This window comes from Typha latifolia, chromosome 6, assembly GCF_019914945.1.
Source record: "Typha latifolia isolate L0001 chromosome 6, TyphaL0001v2, whole genome shotgun sequence".
Lineage (NCBI taxonomy): Eukaryota > Viridiplantae > Streptophyta > Magnoliopsida > Poales > Typhaceae > Typha > Typha latifolia.
The window spans coordinates 4348492-4372148 of record NC_133091.1 but is presented as its reverse complement, the minus strand read 5'-3'; the positions used below and the strand labels follow the sequence as shown (position 1 = coordinate 4372148).

At 35.3% G+C, this 23657-nt stretch overlaps 1 protein-coding gene across 3 annotated transcripts in view; it reads left to right on the top strand.

Moving 5' to 3' along the window:
• The first annotated feature begins 304 nt into the window (after nucleotides 1-304).
• LOC140790455 (protein ROOT HAIR DEFECTIVE 3-like) overlaps nucleotides 305-23657 on the top strand; it is a 34813-nt gene continuing 11460 nt past the window's right edge. The window contains exons 1-14 of one of the 3 annotated variants that reach the window (XM_073140569.1): nucleotides 349-477; nucleotides 696-762; nucleotides 1001-1094; nucleotides 10156-10226; nucleotides 10328-10391; nucleotides 11024-11089; nucleotides 11216-11263; nucleotides 11345-11401; nucleotides 11535-11564; nucleotides 12315-12368; nucleotides 15331-15477; nucleotides 15580-15648; nucleotides 15736-15821; nucleotides 16300-16378. In XM_073140569.1, coding sequence (XP_072996670.1) covers nucleotides 354-477; nucleotides 696-762; nucleotides 1001-1094; nucleotides 10156-10226; nucleotides 10328-10391; nucleotides 11024-11089; nucleotides 11216-11263; nucleotides 11345-11401; nucleotides 11535-11564; nucleotides 12315-12368; nucleotides 15331-15477; nucleotides 15580-15648; nucleotides 15736-15821; nucleotides 16300-16378 — 1056 coding nt within the window. In that variant the 5' untranslated portion in view covers nucleotides 349-353. Of the gene's footprint in view, nucleotides 478-695; nucleotides 763-1000; nucleotides 1095-9591; nucleotides 9984-10155; nucleotides 10227-10327; nucleotides 10392-11023; nucleotides 11090-11215; nucleotides 11264-11344; nucleotides 11402-11534; nucleotides 11565-12314; nucleotides 12369-15330; nucleotides 15478-15579; nucleotides 15649-15735; nucleotides 15822-16299; nucleotides 16379-23657 lie in introns of those variants that run through there. The other 2 variants (XM_073140570.1, XM_073140571.1) reach the window with 2 other exon arrangements.

Sequence of the window (23657 nt, the reverse complement as noted above, 5' to 3'; positions counted from 1 at the left end):
AACACAAAGTATAGCAAATAGATTTATTTTACAAAATTAAAAAGAGAAGAGCGTAAAACATGATCTTGCAATATCTAATAAAAAGTTGATTTGTCATGCACCATTCAATTTAATTCCAATTTAGCCTAATTATATCTAGAGATATAATTTTATTATATCAATTCATTGAGATGTACAATGATAAAAGTCAAGCTACCGAATAACTGCGGCGACAAAGTTTGGACCTGGTCTTCTTCAATGCACAATAGTGCAAGCTAAGTTCGTTGCTTAAATAGGGGTCTAGAATCAATAGTAGGTAGTTCCAGAATAGAGATAGAGTTGCAGGAATGGAAGCTCAGGGTGGTGTCATCCAAATGATCACCGGCGAGGGTGATTTCAATGCTCCGGCAGTAGACGTCTTCATTAGAGCTTCTCAAGAGTTCACTGCTCCTCACGCTTCCTACACAGTAGTATCCATCATTAGACCTCAAAGCAGTGGTAAGAGAGCCAAAGTCTATGGTTTGGCAATCTTAAATTTATATTATAAGCTCATTAATTACAAGTTAGACAAAAAAATTAACCTTTTCTTAATATATAGATTGGATTATTAGATTTATCAAGAAAGAGGTTGCCACATATCCAAATGACGCGTAGAATATATACAGTAAATCACTCCCTCTTTTTTTAATTTGTATTAGTAAATTTCCTTGGAACAGGGAAAAGTTATTTGCTGAACTCTCTATTTAGGACCAACTTTGGTGTGATGAGAGCTGATGAGAATAGGTAATCTCCTCGTCACTTTTTTAAGTATCTTCATTGGAGAAATTATTTAAAATCTCCCCGCTCTAAGATGTCCACATCTTCTTCCCCAATAAAGGAACTGGACTACTGAGATTCCATTTTCTTTAATTTGCAGACCTTCTCTGAAGTCTTTATATATATATATATATATATATATTCATGCTTCCTTTTTTGAGTTGTTTTTCTGATCATTATGGTATAATTTTTATAAAATAAAAAGGGGACAAACAACCAAAGGAATCTGGATGGCAAGATGCATCAGGCCTTGCATGATTATCATGGATGTTGAAGGTTGCGATGGAACAGAAAGAGAGGTGAGTTCTTCTTACCAAAAATCAGTTTAATCATTACTCAATTACTCTTAGAATTGGTTTTCCTTCGATAAATTAGTGGAAGTCTTGTAGGCTAAGAGAACTGTTAACATGGATTTGTTGTAGATTAAGAAACTAAGGCAACAAAAATATGAAAAGTGACACAATGTTAGAGACAAACATCACAAATATTAATAAGATTACATGGAGATAAATTAGAGCAATAACTACGAGTGCTTATGTCTTTGGCTACAAAGTTATTAATGGTTGGTACTAGGTAAGCTTTGGTTTTTGTTCTCTCCCTTGTCACTAATCAGTGCAAGAACCATCCGTGGGAGGATTAAGCCAAGTTTTACAAGGATTTCTTTGATTTGCCAATCTAGCAAGGGAGTGGGCTTAAATCATTGTTAGTCTTGCTTGGAAAGCCAACTCTAATTTTGGTGAGAAGAGTCTTCAATCTGATACAGTCCAAAAAAATGTTAGAGACAAGGGATATAAGAAGAAAGATATTTAGAAGATCTTTAGGAAAAATAGAAAATGCTACTAAAGACTTGATCTCATAGATCTCATTATTCACCTTATTTATAGATACATAGATGACTCTTAGAGTTCCTAGTGACTCTTGAGATTCATAACACTTTCAGTTTTTTTTTTTTTATGACTTCATGCATGACCCTTAGACTTACAAGACATTTTGTTTACTTGACTCTTGGACTTATAAGAATAAAATTTAATTACAAATTAACTTCAACACCCCCTCTTAATTTGTAATTTTCAGCAACTTCTTGAACTTCTCAAATTTCTCGGTGGTTACGGTCTTTGTGAGAAAATCTGCCGGTTGGTCATTTGTGTTGATAAACTTTAATACGATTTCTCCTTCATTCACCAAATCTCTAATAAAATGATGTCGAAGTTCTATATGCTTTGTTCTAGCATGATATACTGGATTTTTTGTCATAGCAATTGTAGACATATTATCACAATGAATTGTAGTTGGCTGCTGTTGTAGTTCCTTTAAATATGAAAGTATTCTTCTTAGCTAGATTGCTTCACATGCTGCTTCTGTTGCAGAAATATACTCTACTTCTGCTGAAGATAAGGCGATTGTCTTCTGCTTCTTTGAGCTCCAAGATATTATTTTTGTGCTAAAATAAAATAAATAGTCTAACGTGCTTTTTCGATCATCTAACGAACCAGCTCAATCACTATCTGTAAATCCAAATAGTTGTTATCATTTTCTTCCAAGTATAAGATTCCATGCTTCTTCGTTCCTTGAAGATATTTCAACACTCGTTTAGCTGCTGCATAATGAAGCTTGCTTGGCTCGTTCATAAATCTGAAAATAAGACTAACATATTGTATAATACCAGGTCGAGTGTTAGATATATTAATGAACCAACAAGGCTTCTAAAAACCTTTGCACATGCTGTTTTTGCACTATCATTTTGTTGCAACTTTTCATTTAAGGTCATCGGAGTTGCCACTGGTTTGCACTTGTACATCTGAAATTTCTGCAATAAATCTTCAATATATTTTTCTTGAGAGATAAAAATCTCTCATTTTGCTTGTTTCACTTGGATTCCAATAAAATATTTCATAAGACCTAAGCCAGTCATCTCAAATTCCATCATCATTTTCTTTTTAAAATCTTCAATCAATTTCATATTAGTGCCCAAATATATTAAATCATCAACATATAAACATATTATGAGAAGATCTTTCATACCTATCTTCTTCACATATAGTGATGGTTCACTTGGGCTTCTTTGGAATCCATTTTGATAGAAGTATCTATCAATCTTGTCATTCCATGCTCTTGGTGCTTGTTTCAAGCCATAAAGAGTCTTTTGAAGTCGGTATACTTTATCTTCTTGATCTTTCACCTCGTAGCCTTGTGGTTGCTCAACATATACTTTTTCTTCAAGTTCTCCATTGAGAAATGCAGATTTTACATCAAGTTGATAAACATTCAACTCCCATTGAGCTGCTAAGGCACGAATTGTGCGTATTGTCTCCATTCGGGCAACAGGGGCAAAAGTTTTAGTGAAGTCTACTCCGGGTTGTTGAGAATAACCTTTTGCAACCAGCCTTGCTTTATATTTTTGAATAGATCTATCTTCTTTGAATTTTGTCTTGTATATCCACTTTAGCCCGATCACTTCTTTTACTTTTCGCAAGTCTACAAGCTCCCATGTCTTTTTCTTTTCTTTCGTAGTTATTTCTTCATTCATTGCCTTTCTCCATAATTCTTCTTTTGTTGCTTCATTGAAATTCTCTAGTTCACTAAAAAAGAAAGCAACATCACAAGATTCATAAATATCTATTAAATAACGCACCTTTCTTGTTGGTGTTTTAGAATATTCTTGGTTTGAAAAACTTGATGTTTGTAATCTTGTTGGAGTAGAGCTTGGACTTGCGGTTGCAATTTCTTGATGTTATTCTTGACTAGCTGGGTTCAAAAACTCATAAGCAACTGGTGCTTGAGAGGAGTTATCTTCCCAATTCTAAGCTATTTTTTCATCAAATATAACATCTTTTGAAATTACAAGCTTGTTAGTTTTAGGATCATATAATCAATATCCTTTTGACTCATCACTATAGCCAAGAAAGATATACTTTTCACCTTTTTCATTAAATTTATCTTTGTTTGGTGAAGAATTTAAAGAATAAGCAATGCATCCGAAAATTTTTAAGTGATCAACTACCAGCTTTCTTTGCTTCCATGCTTCAAATGATGTCATGTCAAATACTGCTTTGGTAGGAGAATGATTAAGTATATATATTGCTGTGTTAACAGCTTCTGCCCAAAACTTATTAGGCAAGCTTTTACCTTTTAACATGCTCCGAGCCATCTCGACAATAGTGCAATTTTTTCATTCTGCCACACCATTTTGTTGCGGACTTCTTCAAATAGTAAGTTGTCTTTCAATTCCATTTTCCTTGCAATACTCCATGAATGGAGTGTAGATGAACTCTCCTCCACGATCAGTCCATAAAATCTTGATTTTATGGCCACATTGATTTTCTGCAAGAGCTTTGAATTAGAGAAAGGCTGAAAATGCCTCAGACTTTTGTTCAAGAAAAAATACCCACATCATCCTGGTATAATCATTAACAAAAAGAATAAAATATCTTTTGTTATTAAGAGAGGGAGTCCTTGTACAACCACAAACATTAGCATGTACTAGCTCCAGCGAGGATTTAACTCTCCAAGCTTCACTTATGATGTGATGTTAGGATTAAGCTCCACAAACATATCCTCGCTTCACTTATGATGTGATGTTAGGATTAAGCTCCACAAACATATCACAATTTCCTCTCATATGGTTACTGCATCCACTATCCAAATAACAAATATTTTCATATTCATCTTGAGTATTCATGCATGAAAACTCATGGTTAGTTTCTTCCTTAGTAAAATTTGCTTCATCCTTCTTTTTATCTTGATAATAGCAATCTCTTTAAGAATGATTTGGATTTTTACATTTTTTGCATATGAAGTAACAATCTTTTGTTTCATGATTGAATTTTTTTTTGCATATACGACATGTACAGTTAGAGTTACCAGATTTTTGCTCTAAAAATCCAACATTTTGATTACACTATGATTTTCCCTTGTTTTGAGATCTTCCTTCTTTTTTTCCTTGCTCCTATTTTGTTGTCCCTTTATCTAATATAGAAACTTTTGATTGAAAAGCTTGCTCAATTGGCTGAACAGATGACCTATTAATTCTTTGCTCATGTGCTTGGAGAGAACTCATTAGTTCATGCATTGTATATAATGAAAGATCCTTTGATTCTTCAATAGCAGCAACAACATGATCAAATTTAGGAGGAAGACTACGAAGTACCTTTAGCACTATTTTTTTTGTCTGCAATTATATCTCCATGGCTTCGGATTTGATTTATAATTTCTGCTACCTTTGATAAGAACTCTTGAATACTTTCACTATCCTTCATAGAGATATTATCAAAATCTCTCCAAAGGGATTGAAGTTTTATGGATATTACCTTTTCATCTCCTTGAAACTCATTTTTTAAGATATCCCAAGCTTGCTTTGCTTTATTGGCACCAAATATCCAAGAGTAGATAGATTTACTTATCCCTTGCTAGATGAAACGAAGTGCACTTGCATCTCTTTTGATAGAAGCCTTATATTGAAGTTGTGCATCCGTCCAATTTGAAGAAGTCATTTCCTGAGGTGGCTCAGGATAGGTTCTCTCAACCACCTCCCAAAGATCTTGGGAAATAAAGATGGTCTTCATTTGACTACTCCAATAGTTATAATGTTCTCCTTCAAAAATAGGTATTTGAGTTATGGAATATGCAAATATTATTGATGTAGTGGCTGCCATGGGATAATATTTGAGAAAATTTTGCTCTGATACCAAATTTGTTAGAGACAAGGGATATAATAAGAAAGATATTTAGAAAATCTTTAGGAAAAGTAGGAAATGCTACCAAAGACTTAATCTCATAGATCTCATTATCCACCCTATTTATAGATACATAGATGACTCTTAGAGTTCCTAGTGACTCTTGAGATTCATAACTCTTTCAGTTTTTTTTTTCATGACTTCATGCATGACGCTTGGACTTACAAGACCTTTTGTTTACTTGACTCTTGGACTTATAGGAATAAAGTTTAATTACAAATTAACTTCAACAAAAGATATCTCGCATAGACCAATTGATACCAAGATCTCCGTCCAAAATCGCCTTCACAAGCACTTGTGAATCGCTAAAATCCAACACAAGCGGCCACTGCCCAACTTTGTCTTCTCTTTTAAGCCTTCTAGCATAGCTAGCGCCTCTCCCCATTAAAGCATCATTGTGGTATTCAAGATAGATAGACTTTTAATCTAATGGAACTCAGCGAGAGAGGAACAAAGAGCTATTTCGGTGACACCCGTGTGGTTCACACTCCACGCTACATCCACCAAGCAAGCCATATCCTAATCCAAAGGCCCAACCGAATCACAAAATAGAGGAGTAGTTAGAGGACAGGGGAAACTATCACTGAGTAGGAGGGAGTTGGGCAAGATCAACCTCTCTCAAAACCTCCAAAGAGGTCCTCAAGATATTCCCGAATATCACGTCGTTCCTGGCCTTCCAAATGGCCCAGATCAAGAAAAAGCATAGGTAAGCTACTCTTGCGAAAGTGAGTCCTTAATCTCCTGAATCCACATGCATTCCCACCTGAAGAGAGATTGTGCCCATTTTCAAACCTAGCTTTGGGGAGAAGCATACCACTTTGGCTAGGTTATAACTGAAGACGAGATGCTCCGTCGTCTCTTGATCAGTCTTGCAGGAGGGACAGAGGGCATCTATATGCGAAGATTTCTTATTGAGTTCTGCCATTGCTGGAAGCGCTCTCACAATCACCTTAAAAAAAAGAACTTCGATTCTAGGGATGGCTTCATTTTGCTTCCAAACTAATTTCTAGAGGGATTGCTCAACCATTTAGAGGAAGCGCTAGCTCAGTCGCCTTAGCAAACTTTCCTATACAGCGAGTTCGCTGTAAAAGCCCTCGCATGAGTAAGTCTCCAGAGAAGCTTATCGGAGGTAGTAGACGAAGAAAGCCCGGCATAGATACTATAGTTGTTATTGATCATTAGCTGCTTCACCCGTATGATATTAGAGGGATATTAAGGACAACTATCTGAAAATGAGGAACCCAAGGATCATCCCGAATTGAAATAGTACTTCCATCACCAGTGCAACATCTAGCTCCTTTTCACACCTAATACCTAACATGCAGGATGGAGTTCCACATCTAGCTACCACAATAGTTAGGCTTCCGGCACTAGAAGGAGCCCGATGGGAAATATCTAGCTTTGAAAATAGTGGCCTAAAGGGTAGACAGTTGATCAAGTAACCTCCAAGCTAGCTTCATCACTAGCACCCAGTTCACCGAACCTTCTAATTTTGAGCCTGCCATGGCTATGTACAACGAAAACCTCACCGAACCTTATATTACTTTAGAAAAATAAAAGATAAAAATAATACGTAAGCCTACGTAGCAGTGGTTGGGGCTCACATACATAAACCCACAAATAGGGCCTATAAGTCCACAAATCAATAGTTTAAGACTTTATTATTGTTAAAATAATAATATTTTTAAATTTTATCATAAAAAATGAATGACATTTTGACCTATTAATTTTATATATTATTTATTTTCCTCTAAAACTAATACTTTTTTTACTTTTTCACATTATATTAAAAGTAATAATTATACTTTAGCTTAGTTCGTAACCAAATACTATATTTTCTTGAATAAGTTTAGAGTACTTAAATCAAGACTAAGAAATAGGATTAGCTAATATAGTTCGAAACTTAACCTCAAACCAAACAAAACCTTTAGGATCAAAATCACATCAGAAATCCCTAATTGGTGCAGGGAGCTCTACTATTAGCTTCTTTGGGAGAATGATCATAGACATAAAATAAATAGGAATAGAGCTTAACACCGCTTTGATCGATATCTACTTGCCAACATGAGATAGATGTGTTTTGCCTTCCACATATCCAACTTTTGCTTGAACTTTTCCACTATGAATTGAACTGTCGATTTTTCAAAGTTTATGGCTTGCCCAGATAAGCTATAATAAGGTCTATACCAGCCTTTAGATTTAAAGCCTCATTCTACGCAGCTTTGCAGAATATTAGCAAATCATTAGCGAACATAATATGCGAAATAGTCGATGCAAACCTGGCAAGCTTCACTTCACTAATCCTTTTTAACTTCATATCTTCCTTAAGAAGAATTGAAAGAATATTTGATCTAATAATGAAGAGGTAAGGATCTTTGTCTCAGATATCGAGAAGGAAGGAAAATTCTGTCAACTTGCCCATTCATTTCAATTAGGAAGGAATAAGTGGAGATACACTAATAGAATATGATGATAAATTAATTAGGGAAACTAAAAATCTTGAGACTATCTAGATGAAGACCACTCTATGCGAACAAAAGTTTTGGACAAATTCGCTTTTAACATGAAAGCGTCAATCATGCTTAAGATAGATGATGTTTTCTTGAACAAGAACATGATTGTTTATGATCTAGCTGCCCAAGATAAAAGATTTGAGCACCACTTTATGCTTGCAGCAAATAACGTGGAGATGATTTTGTAAGCAGTATTACAAAATCTGATTGGTCAATAATCATTAATAGTGATCGAGGTATCCTTTTTCGCAATAAGGATAATGTTTGCTCTATTAAGATTTCTCTCCATAAACTTAGAGCTAAAGCAAACCTTCATTGATGAGCAAATCGTCGGCTTTAGATCAGTCCGAAAGGAATGGAAGAACCTCGCATTCAGTTTGTCGGGACTAGGCCTATCTAGAGCAAGTCTTTTCAAAATGGACTGCACTTCCTCATTTGACGATGGAGCAGACAAAGTGACACATTCTCTGTTGAGATCCTACGTAAACCATTGCTTTTGAAAAGAGAATAATCAAATATAGAAAAGGGATTAGATGAAGTAAATATCTTTTTTGAAATGATTCGTGAAAGCTCCTATAATCCCAATCTAATTGTAAGACCATGATCCACAATTAAGCAAAATCATATCATTTAATTTCTTCTTTTTCTAACAGTTGGCATGGAGTAAAAGAAAGAATTTTCCTATCCCCCCCAAGTAACCCATTGAACTCTTGACCTTTAAAACTAGTAAATCTCCTCTTGAAGAAGGATATTATCATGCTTGCTTCGTAGGATCTTCTCCTTTGCCTAGTCTTCATTACACGTGGCGGAGGATTGGAGGTGAGCAATTTCACCTTTAACGGCCCTTAGCCTAAACTAGGGGCTGGAGCCATGTTAAAGTTGCTGAACTATTTAACGGTTTATATAAAAAATAAATTATTAAATAGTTTAATAATTTTCATAATTTATAAAATGCTGATCAATTCAACTATCAACAATTTACATATAGAATACTCAATGCTTAATCGATAGAGTACTTGATATATTATGTGGAAAAGATAGAATCAGTAGTTTCACTCTTGATTTACAACATGATAATTGAGCTGCTGGATAAAATAAACTCTCTTTGGTAATAAATTTTAGAGTTAAATGTATTTTATATTTCTGTACTTATGCACAATATCACTTTACCCTCCTATACTTTAAAAAGTCTTAAATCAGTCTCTATATTATGACTAAAGTGAAACTATTAATTTTTCCGTTAAACTTAACTGAATAACGTTAAAATAATCAAAATGCCCATATCGTGTTTGTTAGAGAAGACATGCAGATTTTGATATAATGCAATAAAATTACCAAAATAACTATAGTACTTTGTTAAATTTAACAAAAAAACTAATAATTTCACTTTAGTAAGTACAGAGAGCACAAGTATAAAGTATAAAATATATTTAACCTAAATTTTTTTAGTTACCATTTTGATAAATAATATTTTATGCATACCATTTTGGTAAAAAAAAAATCATTAAATTTTTTTTATTAAAATATATTAATTGGAAAAAAAGGACTTCGCAGCCCTGGAGGAAGGAGAAAGGCAAGAATCCGTGGTCGGCCAGAGGCGGTTGGCTGCTGCGGCCAGTCAGCAGCCATCCGCCGTTGCTGCCTGGACCCACCACAGTGAGAGAGAGAGAGAGAGAGAGAGAGAGAGAGAGAGAGAGAGAGAGAGAGGGCCGAAGGAGGAGGTCGATGGCGAGGAAGGCGGCGACAGTGAGGTCAGTGGGGGGAGTGGAGCCCAAATTCCGAGCTGGCCTAAGCTGGTTGGCGCCTCCCCTGGCTCTCCCCCTACTGTGGCCAGAGTTGTCGTGTCCTGTAAATCGTTTTCTTTTACTAGGGTTCAGAGGAACGGCGTTGTATGAAACGACTTGATATTCCATATGATATGCAGTCGCCAGATTTTACATGTGTAATCCTATACTTCAGCGATTCTCCATTGCCCTCACGCATTTACTATATAGCAATCACATTCAAATAATGCGATAAGTTACATATTGAGTTTACTAAATGATACAATTTTTTTTTTCACAAGTCTAGTTCTTTGAGTTACTGATAGTTGAAAGTATTGCTTCATCTTACAGGACGATACACTATTTGAAAAGCAAAATGCTCTTTTTGCTTTGACGGTTTCAGATGTTATATTGGTAAACATGTAAGTCCATGATGTTGGTCCTCTTGGTTTTGAGTGAGATTATATTACTCTTCTTGGTTGGACTCCGTAATGGCTTCTATTATCTATTATTTTTTGTGTAGGTGGTTACATGACATTGGCCGTCAACAAGGTGGAAACATTCCCCTTCTTACGTTAATTCTTCAGGTTGGTTCTAAATTAAATTACAATTTTTACATACAAAAATGAATTCATGATTGATAGCTATTCTTATGTGAATCTAGATTGCAGTTCTGAAATTGAGGTTAGTTTGGGAGATGGATATACATACTGAATTTTTCTCGTGTAAAATGTATCACTTATATATATACCTGGTGGAAGTTTATGAATGACATATAGAAACCTCTGTTTTCAAGGGCCGACCCGAACCCTAGCAACTTAGCGAGGGCTTGACATAGACCTGTGTCACCTAGAGCTGATTGCCGGTCCATTCTGCAGTACAATAGCTGACCAGTCTAATGAAGCTAAATATTCAATATATCCATTTGCTTTGTATCAACATATTTGTCCGAAGTGTATTGCAAGATTATCCATGTGGTTTTGCAATATGAACAAAAGACAATGCAATTCTTTTTGAGAAAAATGCACAGTTAAGGCCAACAAAGTGATGGTTTACTACAGGCTTTATGTGCTAAGAAATAAGAAGTCAATTCCTTGTGAAGACAATAAACTCCACTGGACGGCAGCATATTAAGTCATTAACCTATTGAGTATGAATAGAATTTTGCAGATCATGTTATATAGTCCTGAATCACTACATCTGTTGCAATTTTTGGCAGGAAAGAATAAAGCTTGATCCCTGCAAGACAAAGGTGATATTTGTCATTCGTGACTATGATTATGAGGTTTGCTACTTTGCTTCATTCGGAATAAGATATCTACTAACTTGTATATCATTACTACCATAAATAATGAATACATCATTCACCATATGGAATGTCAAACTGCATATATCTCCTTTTCTGTTTCAGACTCCTCCTGGTATTTTGACGGAAAAGGTGATGGAAAGCATTAACAAGGTACTCTTTCTTCTTTATCTTTATTTCTAGCTGCTGCACTATCATATCTTGAAGTTAATTAATATTAACAACTCATAGCAGATATGGGAATCGGTAAAACCTGGGCATCGGAATGCGAAATTAAGTGACTACTTCCAGGTGAGTTGATACATGTTTGAAGACTAAGGAGGTTTTACTACATAAACATATATCTTTGTATTCTCTTGCATGCACGCATACTGCATACATATAGGTCTGCAGTTTTTTTTATATTAAAAATATATGTCTGCAGTTTTGTGCAGTCCCTGCTGTTGGCCATATGGTACAGAGGAGAGGGATTCAGGGTTATTTCGCTCTTAGAATATATTCCCGCCAACTAACTTGAACCTTTTTTAATTTCAGGATTATGATCTATTTCTTGTCTGTTAGATGATGTCCCTATTATGTTTGCACAACATGACCATCTTATCTCTAGCAGGATGTCTAATGATAAATTTTAAACTTAATATAAGCATGATTTTGACATTAATTTAGCTCTGTGACTCTGTCCCTAAATATACTTGGACTATCATTATTAAATCATACAACTGTTGAATATAGTTGCGTGATGTTTCCCCTTGAAACTTGGAATAATATTAAATTCTTATATTGTATAATTATGGATTGTTCACTTACAATGTGGTACTCCCAAGTCAGGTGATTTATGCTCCTAAAACATGTGGTGGGACATCTAAATTGGAAATCTCTGAGAAATTATGAAACTCATGAATTTTTGTAGGAATTAGTTTTAAGTATTAAAAAAAATTATAAATTCTCTTTATACTTGAGTTATAAGTAAATGCCAAAATATTGTTCATGTTGAATTCTACTGATTAATGATTACATTAGCTGATGTCCAATTGAGATGATCTATACCTAAAATTAACTTGATTTTACAATTATTCGTTCCAATTTTTAAATCTGATGGTAGTGTGCAATGTAACCAATAAATAGGTATCATGTGCTAGAATTCATTTATGCGTGCTTGTGTAAATAGTCCCATAAATTTTCATGTGATTTCTTTAATGTGAAGGTGTCTGCTGTGTTTTTACCACGCAAATGTGAAGAAAAAGCTTTCAAAGAAAAGGTATGTAGTTAGTTTTGATATTTGTGCTAATATTTAACTGATTGTTGCTATTGGGCTACGAATGGTTTGTCTTGTTTAGCTAATGCAGAAAATGGCCAGTTGGTGTTAGTGGAATTTTCCAATCTTTGAAACCCACAGATAGATAAATTTAGGCATACCCAATGCTCTTTTTGCTACATCTACTTGCATCTACATGGGATACTGATATTACAAAAAAAAGTTGTTTGGAAATTAGGATAGAGCTGTCAAAGCAAAATTTTGTCATATAATTAAATGACCACTATGTCCTTTCTTTATTTGTCTCTCCATTTCAACCCCTCAAGACCTTGTTGGGCTACAACACTTAAAAGAGAAAATTGATATGACTACTATAAGAATAACCATGTTTTATGGATAATGTCACGCCTCGATCCAAAAACATGATGGCCCCAAATCTCTAGGATAAAACCTAGAGAAAACATAAAAGCCCAAATAGTAATCAAATTCTAAAATAGTTTGACATAACGGACATGGTACTCAGCCTTCAGAGTCCTCACTAAACGGCTTTTTAAATTCATGCAAAATAACAAGTCCTCATGAGTTAGACGCCCAACAAGTAACCCACTCAATTAAGAATATGTTTAATGACAAATATCAACATATGATATATATAGTAGCAGAAAAAGAATTATAATTATACATATAAACCGTCTTAGAAAATAAATAATTTTCTTGTCTCTTATACTGAATTTCAAAACTCATATATGTTAAATTAAAATCATAAATTATTCATATTATCTCATATTGAATAAATTAACATAAAACAAATCAATCTCTACTAAAGTGTATTATCATGGAAATCGAATTAGAAATTATTCTAATTAACACAATCTGAATAAATTAATATAAAACGAATCAATCTCTGCTAAAAGTGTACTATCATGAAAATTGAATCATAAATCATTCATAATGTCTCAATTTGAATAATTCAATATAAAAACAGTCAATTTCTGTCAAAAGTGTACTATCATGAAAACTCGCCAAAATTGATAAAATGTTATATTGTCTCATTAATGAGTACTCTCACCCGTCGCCACATCGCACTACCTAGTCACTATCGGGATGATGCGAGGGACTCTTTAGATAGTCGATCCATCTAGGGTCATAGTTGGTACTCTCTAGTGCTCTAGCAATTTTTTTACTAGCTGTTGAGTAAGATTAGAGTCACCAGGATAAAAATTCAGGAATTTTTTTTCTAATCCTGCCAGTCACTTGGTAGCACATTGCAAGGTTACATTTCAAGAATATTTTTCTTGGACTTATCTTCTTGAAAATAAATTAGATTCCAGATTTTACTTTTATCAGTATTCAATTATACTGATTCATTCTGAAATTCAAGTATTAAATTCCTCAATCATCAAAATGCTCAATTCTTTAAATACAATATATGCATGAATAATCCATAAATCCAAATACTATTATTTTCTCTAATATATATATATATATATATATATATATATATATATAAATCATTCTTAATAACTTAGAAAACATAAATAATAATAATCTAACATTTGATCTTATAAAATTTCACATCTCAAAATAATATTTTGTTTGTGATCATCTTTTCAAAAATCTTTCTTTTAATAAAGATCTCTTATATTTTATTTTCTGAAAATAAAATATATTAGCATAAAGATTTCCTCTGTTATTTTCTGAAAATAAAATATAATAATAAATAATTTTACAAATCCGAAAATCCTTTAAATTGAAGTAATTCCAATTTATATCTTATTTTCTGGAATAAAAATAAATATTAATTATTTTCAGAAATCCGAAATTCATATAAATTAAAATATTCCTAATTTATATCTTATTTTCTACATTAAAGATAAATATTAAATATTTTCAGAAATCTAAAAATATAAACAATAAAATCCTTTTTTTTTTAATTCTGAAAATAATAAATCTGAATTTTATATAAAATGCAAATAATCTTAACATTTCTAATTTTTCTTGAAAATCCTTAAAACAACAAATTTCTTAATTTTCCTATACATGTTACATATTTGACATCCTCGTATCATAATTTATTATCTCTTAAAATTAAACATGATAAGAATAAAAAATATGAGTAGGAACTTGTCTTGATTGCTCAATTTAAAAATATTTTAATTTTCACATTCTAATCATAATTTGCACGGATTCCAATACGCTTCGTGATTGTCTTTTCTTTTCTTTTCTCTTTGGTATGATAAGCTCTTTTTTTTCATCTATTCTCTTTTCTCTTTCTCTATAAGTTTTCTTTTCTCTCTAATCTCTAATTTCTCTTAAGAATAATTTCCTTTTTTTTCTTTTTTTTTTCTCGGCACTGTAGCTATGCTACAGTCCGCCCTTACTTTCTCTCAAATTCCCTCTAGGGTTTTCTTACAGGCCCCCCTTTTATAATTAAAAAAAATATAGTAAGAGTCTTATTTGAATAAAGATTCTAATATTTTAAATATATACTTTAAAATTTAATTTAATTTAATAAAAATTCTAAAATATAAAAGATAAAATGAAATTCCCCATTATCTAAATATTTATTTCTATTTTATATATTTATTTACGTTTTAAAATTTTTGGTTGTTATAGATAATACAAAAAGTTTGTGCTAGTTGTGTCATGAAATGGGTGATGAACTCTCTTACAATATAGTTGTAATGCCATGATGATCAGAGAGGCATTTAACAGCTACTACTAGATACACCGCTCTACTACATGGCAGTACTATCACACTTTGCATTCAGGATTGTAAGGTTTTAGCAAGTATTAACCAAAATATAATCAGATCCAAACATCACCGCCAAACCCTTTGCTAAGAATATTCTATCCACCAAGGAGGCTACAGACAAATATAGTGTTTGTTAAGAGAAAAGCAGTTAAGGTTTTGTTACAAGAATTTGATGTTCTCACTGCGAGAAGGTTATGTTATATCTTGCAGTGCACAGAGCTGCAAAAATTATTTTCTACGGGCAATCTTGCTGGTTCTCGACAAGATAAAGTTCCTGCCTCTGGCTTTTCCTTTAGTGCAAAAGGGTTATGGGATAATATTAGACAGAACAGGAACATCAACCTTCCAGCATACAAGGTATTCTAGCATAATTGTGAGAAAATATTCTGCTCGCCAAAGCAGTTATTGTGACTTGTAGTTTTGCTTACATTTTGAGGTCTTTTTTCTAAATATATCTAGGAGTTTGTAGCTATAACCATGTGCGACAAAATTATGAAGGAAATTTTGGGTTCTTTGGCTTCCATGCAGGTAATCTTGTAATTATTATAATTCACGTCAAAAGCTTTCATTACCTAAAGCTCAGACATGCTTTTTGTCCCTTAATATGTTCTTAAGGATTATTTACATCTGAAGAGTTGTTCATCGATAACATCAGACTTCAACAATAGTCTGCAATCACTTCTGGACCGCATGTTGGCTAAGTAAGTTAATCCAGCTTCATTCTCTTCAGCAATATCTCTTGCTTATATCCTGTTGTCAATTCTCAGCAGAGGCAACCCGTCTGTGTGATGATACTAATATTTTCCAAATAAGTGGAAGTAGGGAAATTGAAATCATGCACACACACACACACACCGACCATTCCTTGAGTTAGAAAAGCTTATAAGGCTACAAATGCAAGACAACAACAATGAATACATCATATCTAGAGATTGCTCCCATATATCTGTGGAGTTGATGCACTTAATCTGGATTTGATAATCACTTACTGCTTCGGCTCTTTGAAGATGATTAAAAAAAGATACTTATAAGTACATTAGAGAAATGAGGAAGTCGATCTTTTTGTCAACAAGTACCTTAGCATTTTTGTGATTTGTACATCTTGCAAAAATAATTCTGTGATATTTTCTAACTTTCATTGAATAATGCTAATAATAGAATACTTTTACCTGTATATAGATATGATGAGGAGGCTTATATGTATGTCGCAAATGTGAGGGATAAAACACGAAGCAACTTAGAGACTGAGATACTGCACGTGAGAAATCGCCCTCCTTTCCTTTTACTTATGATATGTTTGGCTTTATTTATCTGTTGGGGGACCTAACGCGGTGGGTTCATACTTTTCTCCATTTTCTAACTTATAGTGACACCCCATGGCATTCTTACATGTTACTGGGTAATTACCCATATGAAAAAGGACGTCTTATACACGGGCTCCTATCTACAAGGGGTCCACAAAGTAGAGATGTATGTAGTTTCACCTTAATTTTTAAAGAGTGTTTTCAACTTTCTAGATGCAGAAACTGCTTCTTTTGACTCGAGTGTAGTTTTCTGAAGAGAAAATGATGAGTGGTTCCTTCCATCAATTATAACTTGGCCTAACCATTTAACTAATTCTAGTCCATAGTAACATAGACTTAAACCCGTTCTTGATGCTAAGAGCATGATTCAAAGTTTTGGTTTTGGTCCTTGGAAAAAATGAATTGTTTCAGAGTTTAATTCTATTTCAGAGTTTTCAGATCAGTTCCCTTTTGCTTCAGTCTTTTTTAAATAATTAAAAATATCTAGGAAATTCTAAATAAGAAAAATATCATAAAATTTTAAATACTAGAGAAACTAAGACATGTCACGAAAAAGATCTACTGTTCACATATTGCAAAGAAACAAATTAACAAATTAATAATCACTATAGATGGAGAAGGGTTAAGGTTTTGAGAGATACATTTGGTTGAGAGAGCTCTCAATCTCTTTCACGAGAGTTGAGAGATTTTAATGGATTTAAAGCTCCCTTTAGTTCATGTGAGAGCTTTAGTTCGTATGGTGCATGATCTCTTAAGCGGCTCTTAGTGGAATGCTACTCTGATCAGAATATTATTCCCTCCCGAGGTAGCGACATATTCTTAGTAAATGCATGGGCCTGGCCGCCGCGAGCTCGCAGGATAAGGTGATTTGGATGCCTACTCCTCTCACTTGTAAATCGGCCTACGACACTCTCTCTAAAGAAAACTGGTAAAGTTCCCCCTCCTTGACAAATCAAAAGCGCATCCGGAAGCTTGTTTAGGGATGTAAAATCTTCCTTCCTCGTATAAAAACCTTCCTATGGAGGGCTATTGTTGGACTTCCAGTTAAAGCTGCCATTAACAAGTGCATTTGGGAGCTCGAGCCAAACTGCACCTTTTGCAAAACTGAAGTAGAAACTATTGAGCACCTCCTCCTCCTTTGCTCGTTTGCTAGGGCAGCTTGGTTGCACTCAAGGCTCGGTCTGAAGGTAGAGGGCCCTTTAGTCACTTGGATGTTTGGATTCTCTCTCTGAAAGAGCATATCACTGTCGATCAGTTGGCTTATACCTTCAGTTTCCTTTAGAATATTTGGAAGCTCATGAATGACGTGGTCTTTAGGGGTGTCCTCTCTAACCCTAAGGAGATCTGTGATAAAGTGGAGGTGGGCTATTAGTGGTCTTCCTTGCTCGACCATCTTTCTCAGGAACTTCTTGAGTGCTAGCTTGAGGAGGTTCCATCAGCTTCTCCTATGCTGAATGACATTGTTTGCTGGGTTGACGCAGCTTGGCAAGGTGGGCATAGGGCTGTCAAGCTCGACGAGCGGCTCGAGCTTGGCTCGGGTTCGTCTCGACTGAAGCTCGAGTCCGGCTCGGCTTGGTCAGAGCTGAGTCGAGCTCGAGCAACTAAAACCGGCTCGAAATTAATATCGAACCGAGCCTGAGCTAGAGTCGGCTTGCTTAGGCTCAACTCGATAGGCTCAGTATAAATCCTCGCCTCGTCCTACGTCACGATGCGCCTCCTCCTCCTCCTTTTTCTTCTTTGGCAGCGGCTTTCTTCCTCTTCTTCTTCTTCTTCTTCTTCTTCTTCTTCTTATTCTTCGGCAGAGGCAAGCCGGCCCGGTGCCACCTCCTCCTCCTTCTGCAAGGGCAAGCCACTGTAGTGCCGCCTCCTCCTCCTTCGGCAGCGGCAAGCTGCTGTGATGCCCCGCCTCCTTCTTCGACAGCGGAAGCTGCCGCAGTGCCGCCTTGTCCTCCTTCGACAACGGCAAGCAGCCGCGGTGCCCCGCCCCTCCTCTTCCTCCTCCTCCTCCTCCTCCTCCTCTTCTTTCTTCTTCTTCTTCTTCTTCGGCAATGGCAAGCCGCCGCGGTGCCTCGCCTCCTCCTCTTTCTTCTTCTTTGGCTCAACTTGAGCTCGATCTAACTCGATCTGGCTTGGCTTGAATGAGGCTTGATGATAGACTCATTTTAGGCTCGAGCTCGGCTCGGGCTTGAGTTGAGCTGAGCAAAGCCTAAGCCGGAGCCGGCTCTTTCAGGCTCGACTCGTTTACACCCCTAGGTGGGCATGAAGGTGGCATGGGCATTTATATTTGCTCTCTCTTGGGTTGTCCGTGCAAAAGCATAGCCCTTTTTTTTATGATTGCCCGTGTGCTCTAGTTAGGGAGGCACTCACTTTTCTCCGAGGTATGGAGACAACAAAAGATTTCGTGTCGTCGTCTTGTTGCTAGTTTTTCTTCGACTCCCAGTCAGTGGTTAAGGTCGTAAATGGTTGCAGTGAATGTATTCATTGGATGATTAGGCCCATTGTATTAGAATGCTCCATGTGGATTTCTGCTAACCCCACTTTTAAAGTTTGTTTTGCGGGTAGGAGTAATAACTCCATGGCCCATAGCTTAGCTAGGCTAGCCCTAAGTGACCGTGTCACTAAGGTTTGGACTGAGCCTCCCTATGACTTTGCCTGTACTATTGATTTCTAATGGAACTTTGGTCGCTCGACCCTTTAAAAAAAAAGGTGGATGATGCGAATTGGACTAGACTCAAAGGACGAGATGATGGGAATTGAAAATTAATGAACAAGATAAAAAAATGGGTCCTACATCTTTTGTGTTGCCCCACAAGAGTTTGTCAATTGGGTTTAGGTAATGCATTGTGGATGCAAAAACAGACACGAAAACCTGTTTAAGTCAATTGGGTTTAGGGTAATGGGTTGTAACTTGTGGATGCAAAAATAGACCCGCAAAATTGTTTCATAAGAGTTTAAGTCAATTAGATTTGGACTAATGGGTTGTGGATGCAAAATACCAGCATAACTGTATCATGAGTTTAGTTTAGGGGTGAAAATGGATCGGATATGAACCGAATAGTACTCAACCTATATCTGAATCCATATTTTTAGACCGGATATTGATTCATATATGAATATTAGACGGACAACAAAAATTAAAATTATATCCTAACTAAACAAATATAATTAGAAATTAGATATAGATCGGATCTTAAATGGATACAAATATAGATAATATCTTAAATAAGTATGAATTCAGATCCAGATCGGATACAGATCAGATTTTAAATGAATATTCATACAGATCGTGTATGGATTGGATCTTAATGCAATGATTCTTAATCTTAAAGCATAATCCCTGAATAGCAGGTGTACAAGGACAAAAAAATTTCAGTTACCATGAGTAAACATTGATTAATTCTTGATATGGGATACTAAATGCAACATCATTAATTCCCTGAACTACAATCATATTTAGATTGGCCAACCCTTTTAATCTACCAAAAAAAATTCACCAAAATCTGTCAGTCCCAGTTGCCCACCTCAAGACCCTGATATGCATGTGAACAGAGGAGAAGGAATCATGCCATTAGCAATGCATCAACTGACTAAATCATGGAATTGCAAGTACACTCAATAGCAGAGAAGAAAAGCATTCAGAATATAGTGAAAATAAAGTGAAACTTATCACAAAAGCTAAACCAATTAATCTAATGGTTGAGTTTTTTCAGAGGCTAAGTAATCACTTCTCAAATGAAATTTGTCGAAAGGGGTGGATGGATATCACTAATTTCACTATATCAAGAAGGATTTCTAGCACCAAAATCAAAGAATTGTTCAACAAGTTCTGTTTCACAAGTTCAGAAAGCAGCAATAACTGAGGAGAAAAGAGAAGTACATTTGTGGAACATTGTCCAGAATGCACATTTATATCTCTAAAAGTTTATGAAACTAATCTAAGGTGAACCTCTCCATCTTGCTCAGGAGCCAGAAGTTTATGCCAAAATTTCCAAGATTCGACACAAATGGTATTGAATAAAAATCCCATATTTTCATTTTATTTGCATTTCTTTCATCTAGTATCAACAAGCAAAACAGCTCAAGATGCAATTTTGAAGCAATGAGCAACTTCCATACCTCATCAACTCCTCGTAGCCAATCAACAAAAGGAAGAAACAACATATGACAACAGGATCTTCCAGAAATAACACTTGTAAGCTTCAAATCAAGTACACACTCTACACACATCATTCCACAATTACCTCCCTATCTATCTGCAATTCTTCCATGAGATTTACATGTCTCCAGAAAGAGAATGGCAAGAAAGACAGAATATGAAATCACCCATATACACCATCAAATGCACAACTACCTCCGGTGTCCGGCAGAGGGCGTGCCCAATGGATGAAGACTGAAGAGTTCAGAGAGATTAAGAGAGTGAGGGAGAGAGATGATGAGGGAGTGAGAGAGAGTTGAGAGATAGATGGGGAGGGAGCAAGGGAGAGTCGAGAGAGAGATGGAGAGGGTGCGAGGTAGGGTTTTGACTTTCGTGGCGGATGATGAAGAGGGAGTGAGGAAGAGGTCGGAGAGAAATAAAGAGGGAGTGAGGATTATAAGATGGGTTACGAGTCAGGTAAGGTAACAGAGTATGCGACTAAATGAATATCCACTATCTGTATCCGAAAAAATTACCTATACTTGTATCTATATCTGTATTCAGATTTTTACTTTAAACTCTACTTGGATTCTGGGTCAAATAGGGTTTTTGCACTCGTATCCGGTCCAGGTCGGGTTGGTAGTGAGTTGAGTTAGTTAATCCGGGCCATTTTCAACCGTAATTTAAGTCAATTGGGTTTGGGCTAATAGCTTGTGGATGCAAAAATAGATCTGAAGACCAATTCCACGAGTTCAAGTCAATTGGGTATGGGCTAATAGTTTGTGAATGCAAACAGACCTATTTCCAACTCAAATCACCAGTTTTGGCTAAAACTTAATTCATTTCGGTTGAGACTCACTATTCAGATCCGATTTGTCATTTTCTAGTATCAGACCTTGTCTCGGATTGAGTCCGGCCGATTTTCCAAACCATGGCGACACTTAAAACTAATTTGCCTCACAAATGCAAAAGAAATAAAGCTGTCCAACTAATATATTCAATGACCTATCTCATTCATCAGCTCAAAAATAATCACTCCACTATTAGTTAGACTCAATAGAATCTGATCAATTTACTTTTCCATCACTAGTGAACTAAAATAATATGTCTACCATTTCCGTTGGGAGCATTGTTTTGAGTTTTGGCCAGGTATCGGCCGTATCGGGTGATCCCCGCAACCTCGACGTTTGGTGACGTCCACCGACCAAGATCCGACAATCTCGACCTGCGACGACCTTGGGTTAGTTTTTTTATTTTTTATTTTGTTTTCCTTTCTCTCTTTGACACCCATCTCTCTTTCTCTCTTTGACGAACCACCTCTCCTCTCTCTTTCTCATCTCTCTTCGTCCCTCTCCCTCTCTCTCTTCGACCTCTATCTCACTCTCTGCAATCACAGAGAGTGAGTTGGAGAGACGAGAGAGTGGAGAGAGAGAGAGAGAGAGAGAGAGAGAGAGAGAGAAAATTGCTTTGTGGCAGAGAGATTGAGAGAGGGAGAAAGAGAGAGAGGGAGAGAGAGAGAGAAGGGAAAAGAAGTGAAAAAAATTAGAAAAAAATAAATTGACTTGTAGATAGTAAGAGAGAGGGAAATAGAAGGGAGAGAGAAGAAATAAAAAAATCATAAGTTTTGAGTAAGTTAATACAAACTTTTAGTTTTTAGACTTCATATATGAGTAATTATTTTTTTCTTATTTTCTTATTATTTTTTAAAAATTTTAAAAAATTTCTTATATTTTTAAATAATATTTAAAATTTTACGTAATTGTAAAATAGTCTGATCTAATATGAGCGGCCGATACAATCGATACAGCTGGTACATTCCAGATGACCAATCCAATATGTCATGCTACTTGTTATGATTTCTTATCTTTACATTAAGGTTGTTATGTTATGCTTAATGCCTCGATGATCTAGACATGCTAATGAATTGTGAGAATCAATTATGTTTAAGACTTCAAGATTTATTTCTCAAATTCCATCAAACGAATCAATTCAAGCTCAACATGATTACAGTTGAATGCGAAAAATACTTGGGTCTATGAGTAGCAGGACATCAGGTGTCGTGCACTCATAGGATAATATGAATTTATTATCGTCAATGTCATCATATCAGTTAGACCTTCCAGAACCACAACACGCTTATTATGCTTCATATTTGCAGCTTGCATATAGTGTGTGTATGTGTCAGTCGTTCCAGTGCGTTACATCATACGAGAATTAGAAACTCCATATTTGTATAAAGAGTATGTAAGACGTTATAATAAGTAATATTATTAATAGATGAGTTTTGAGGATTATTAACAATATTTTATACAACACTGTTGTGTTAATTTTATACCGACAAAAATGAACTCTTTGATCCTTTCTGTTATTCTATGTTCAACTAGTTTCTAATTAACCTTAAAAATATATTAATGGTGTGCCAAAAACGTAACAATGCATACCACTCTGAACTTGCTCCAAATTGATATGTGCTGAGGACAAGAAAATATGCCGATACAGAAAAAGTTAGAGAGGTACTTATATTCACCCCTAAGGAAAAAAGATAGAGCATTTATGAAGTTCTTTTTCTCCTCCAAATACCTTTTTTTCATACTAGCATAGCTAGATAGATGAAAAAAAGATAGAAGATAATCTATCAAGCCTTGGGGGAAGGAAAATCAAGAGTACCTAGTTGTGGGGAAAAGAAAACAACCCAACTGCGAGTGAGAGAGCAGAAAGTGTGGAATCTACCACAAAAGAGAGAAGGGAGGAGGAGGAGAGGAAAGGGATAAATGTGGAATCCTTCGGAATGATCATTTATAATTTTTCATGATTTTTTCTCCATTTTCGGAATTACCGTCATGTCTCCAACACCATTTCTGATGCTTCATTTCATGGACTCAAAAGGTAGATATTTGACTTCATATTTAAAGTATAATTTATAAGTTCTGCACGTCAATGGAAGAAATGGAGCAAAATAGAGATCCATATATCACACAGTTAGGGAAATTGAAGAAAAAAAAATTCAAATTAGTGAAAATTACCAGTAGACAGATTGATCACCTGCAGTCTGTTGGCTGGTTTCAGATAGAAACTAATAGGCCATTAGAATAGTTTGT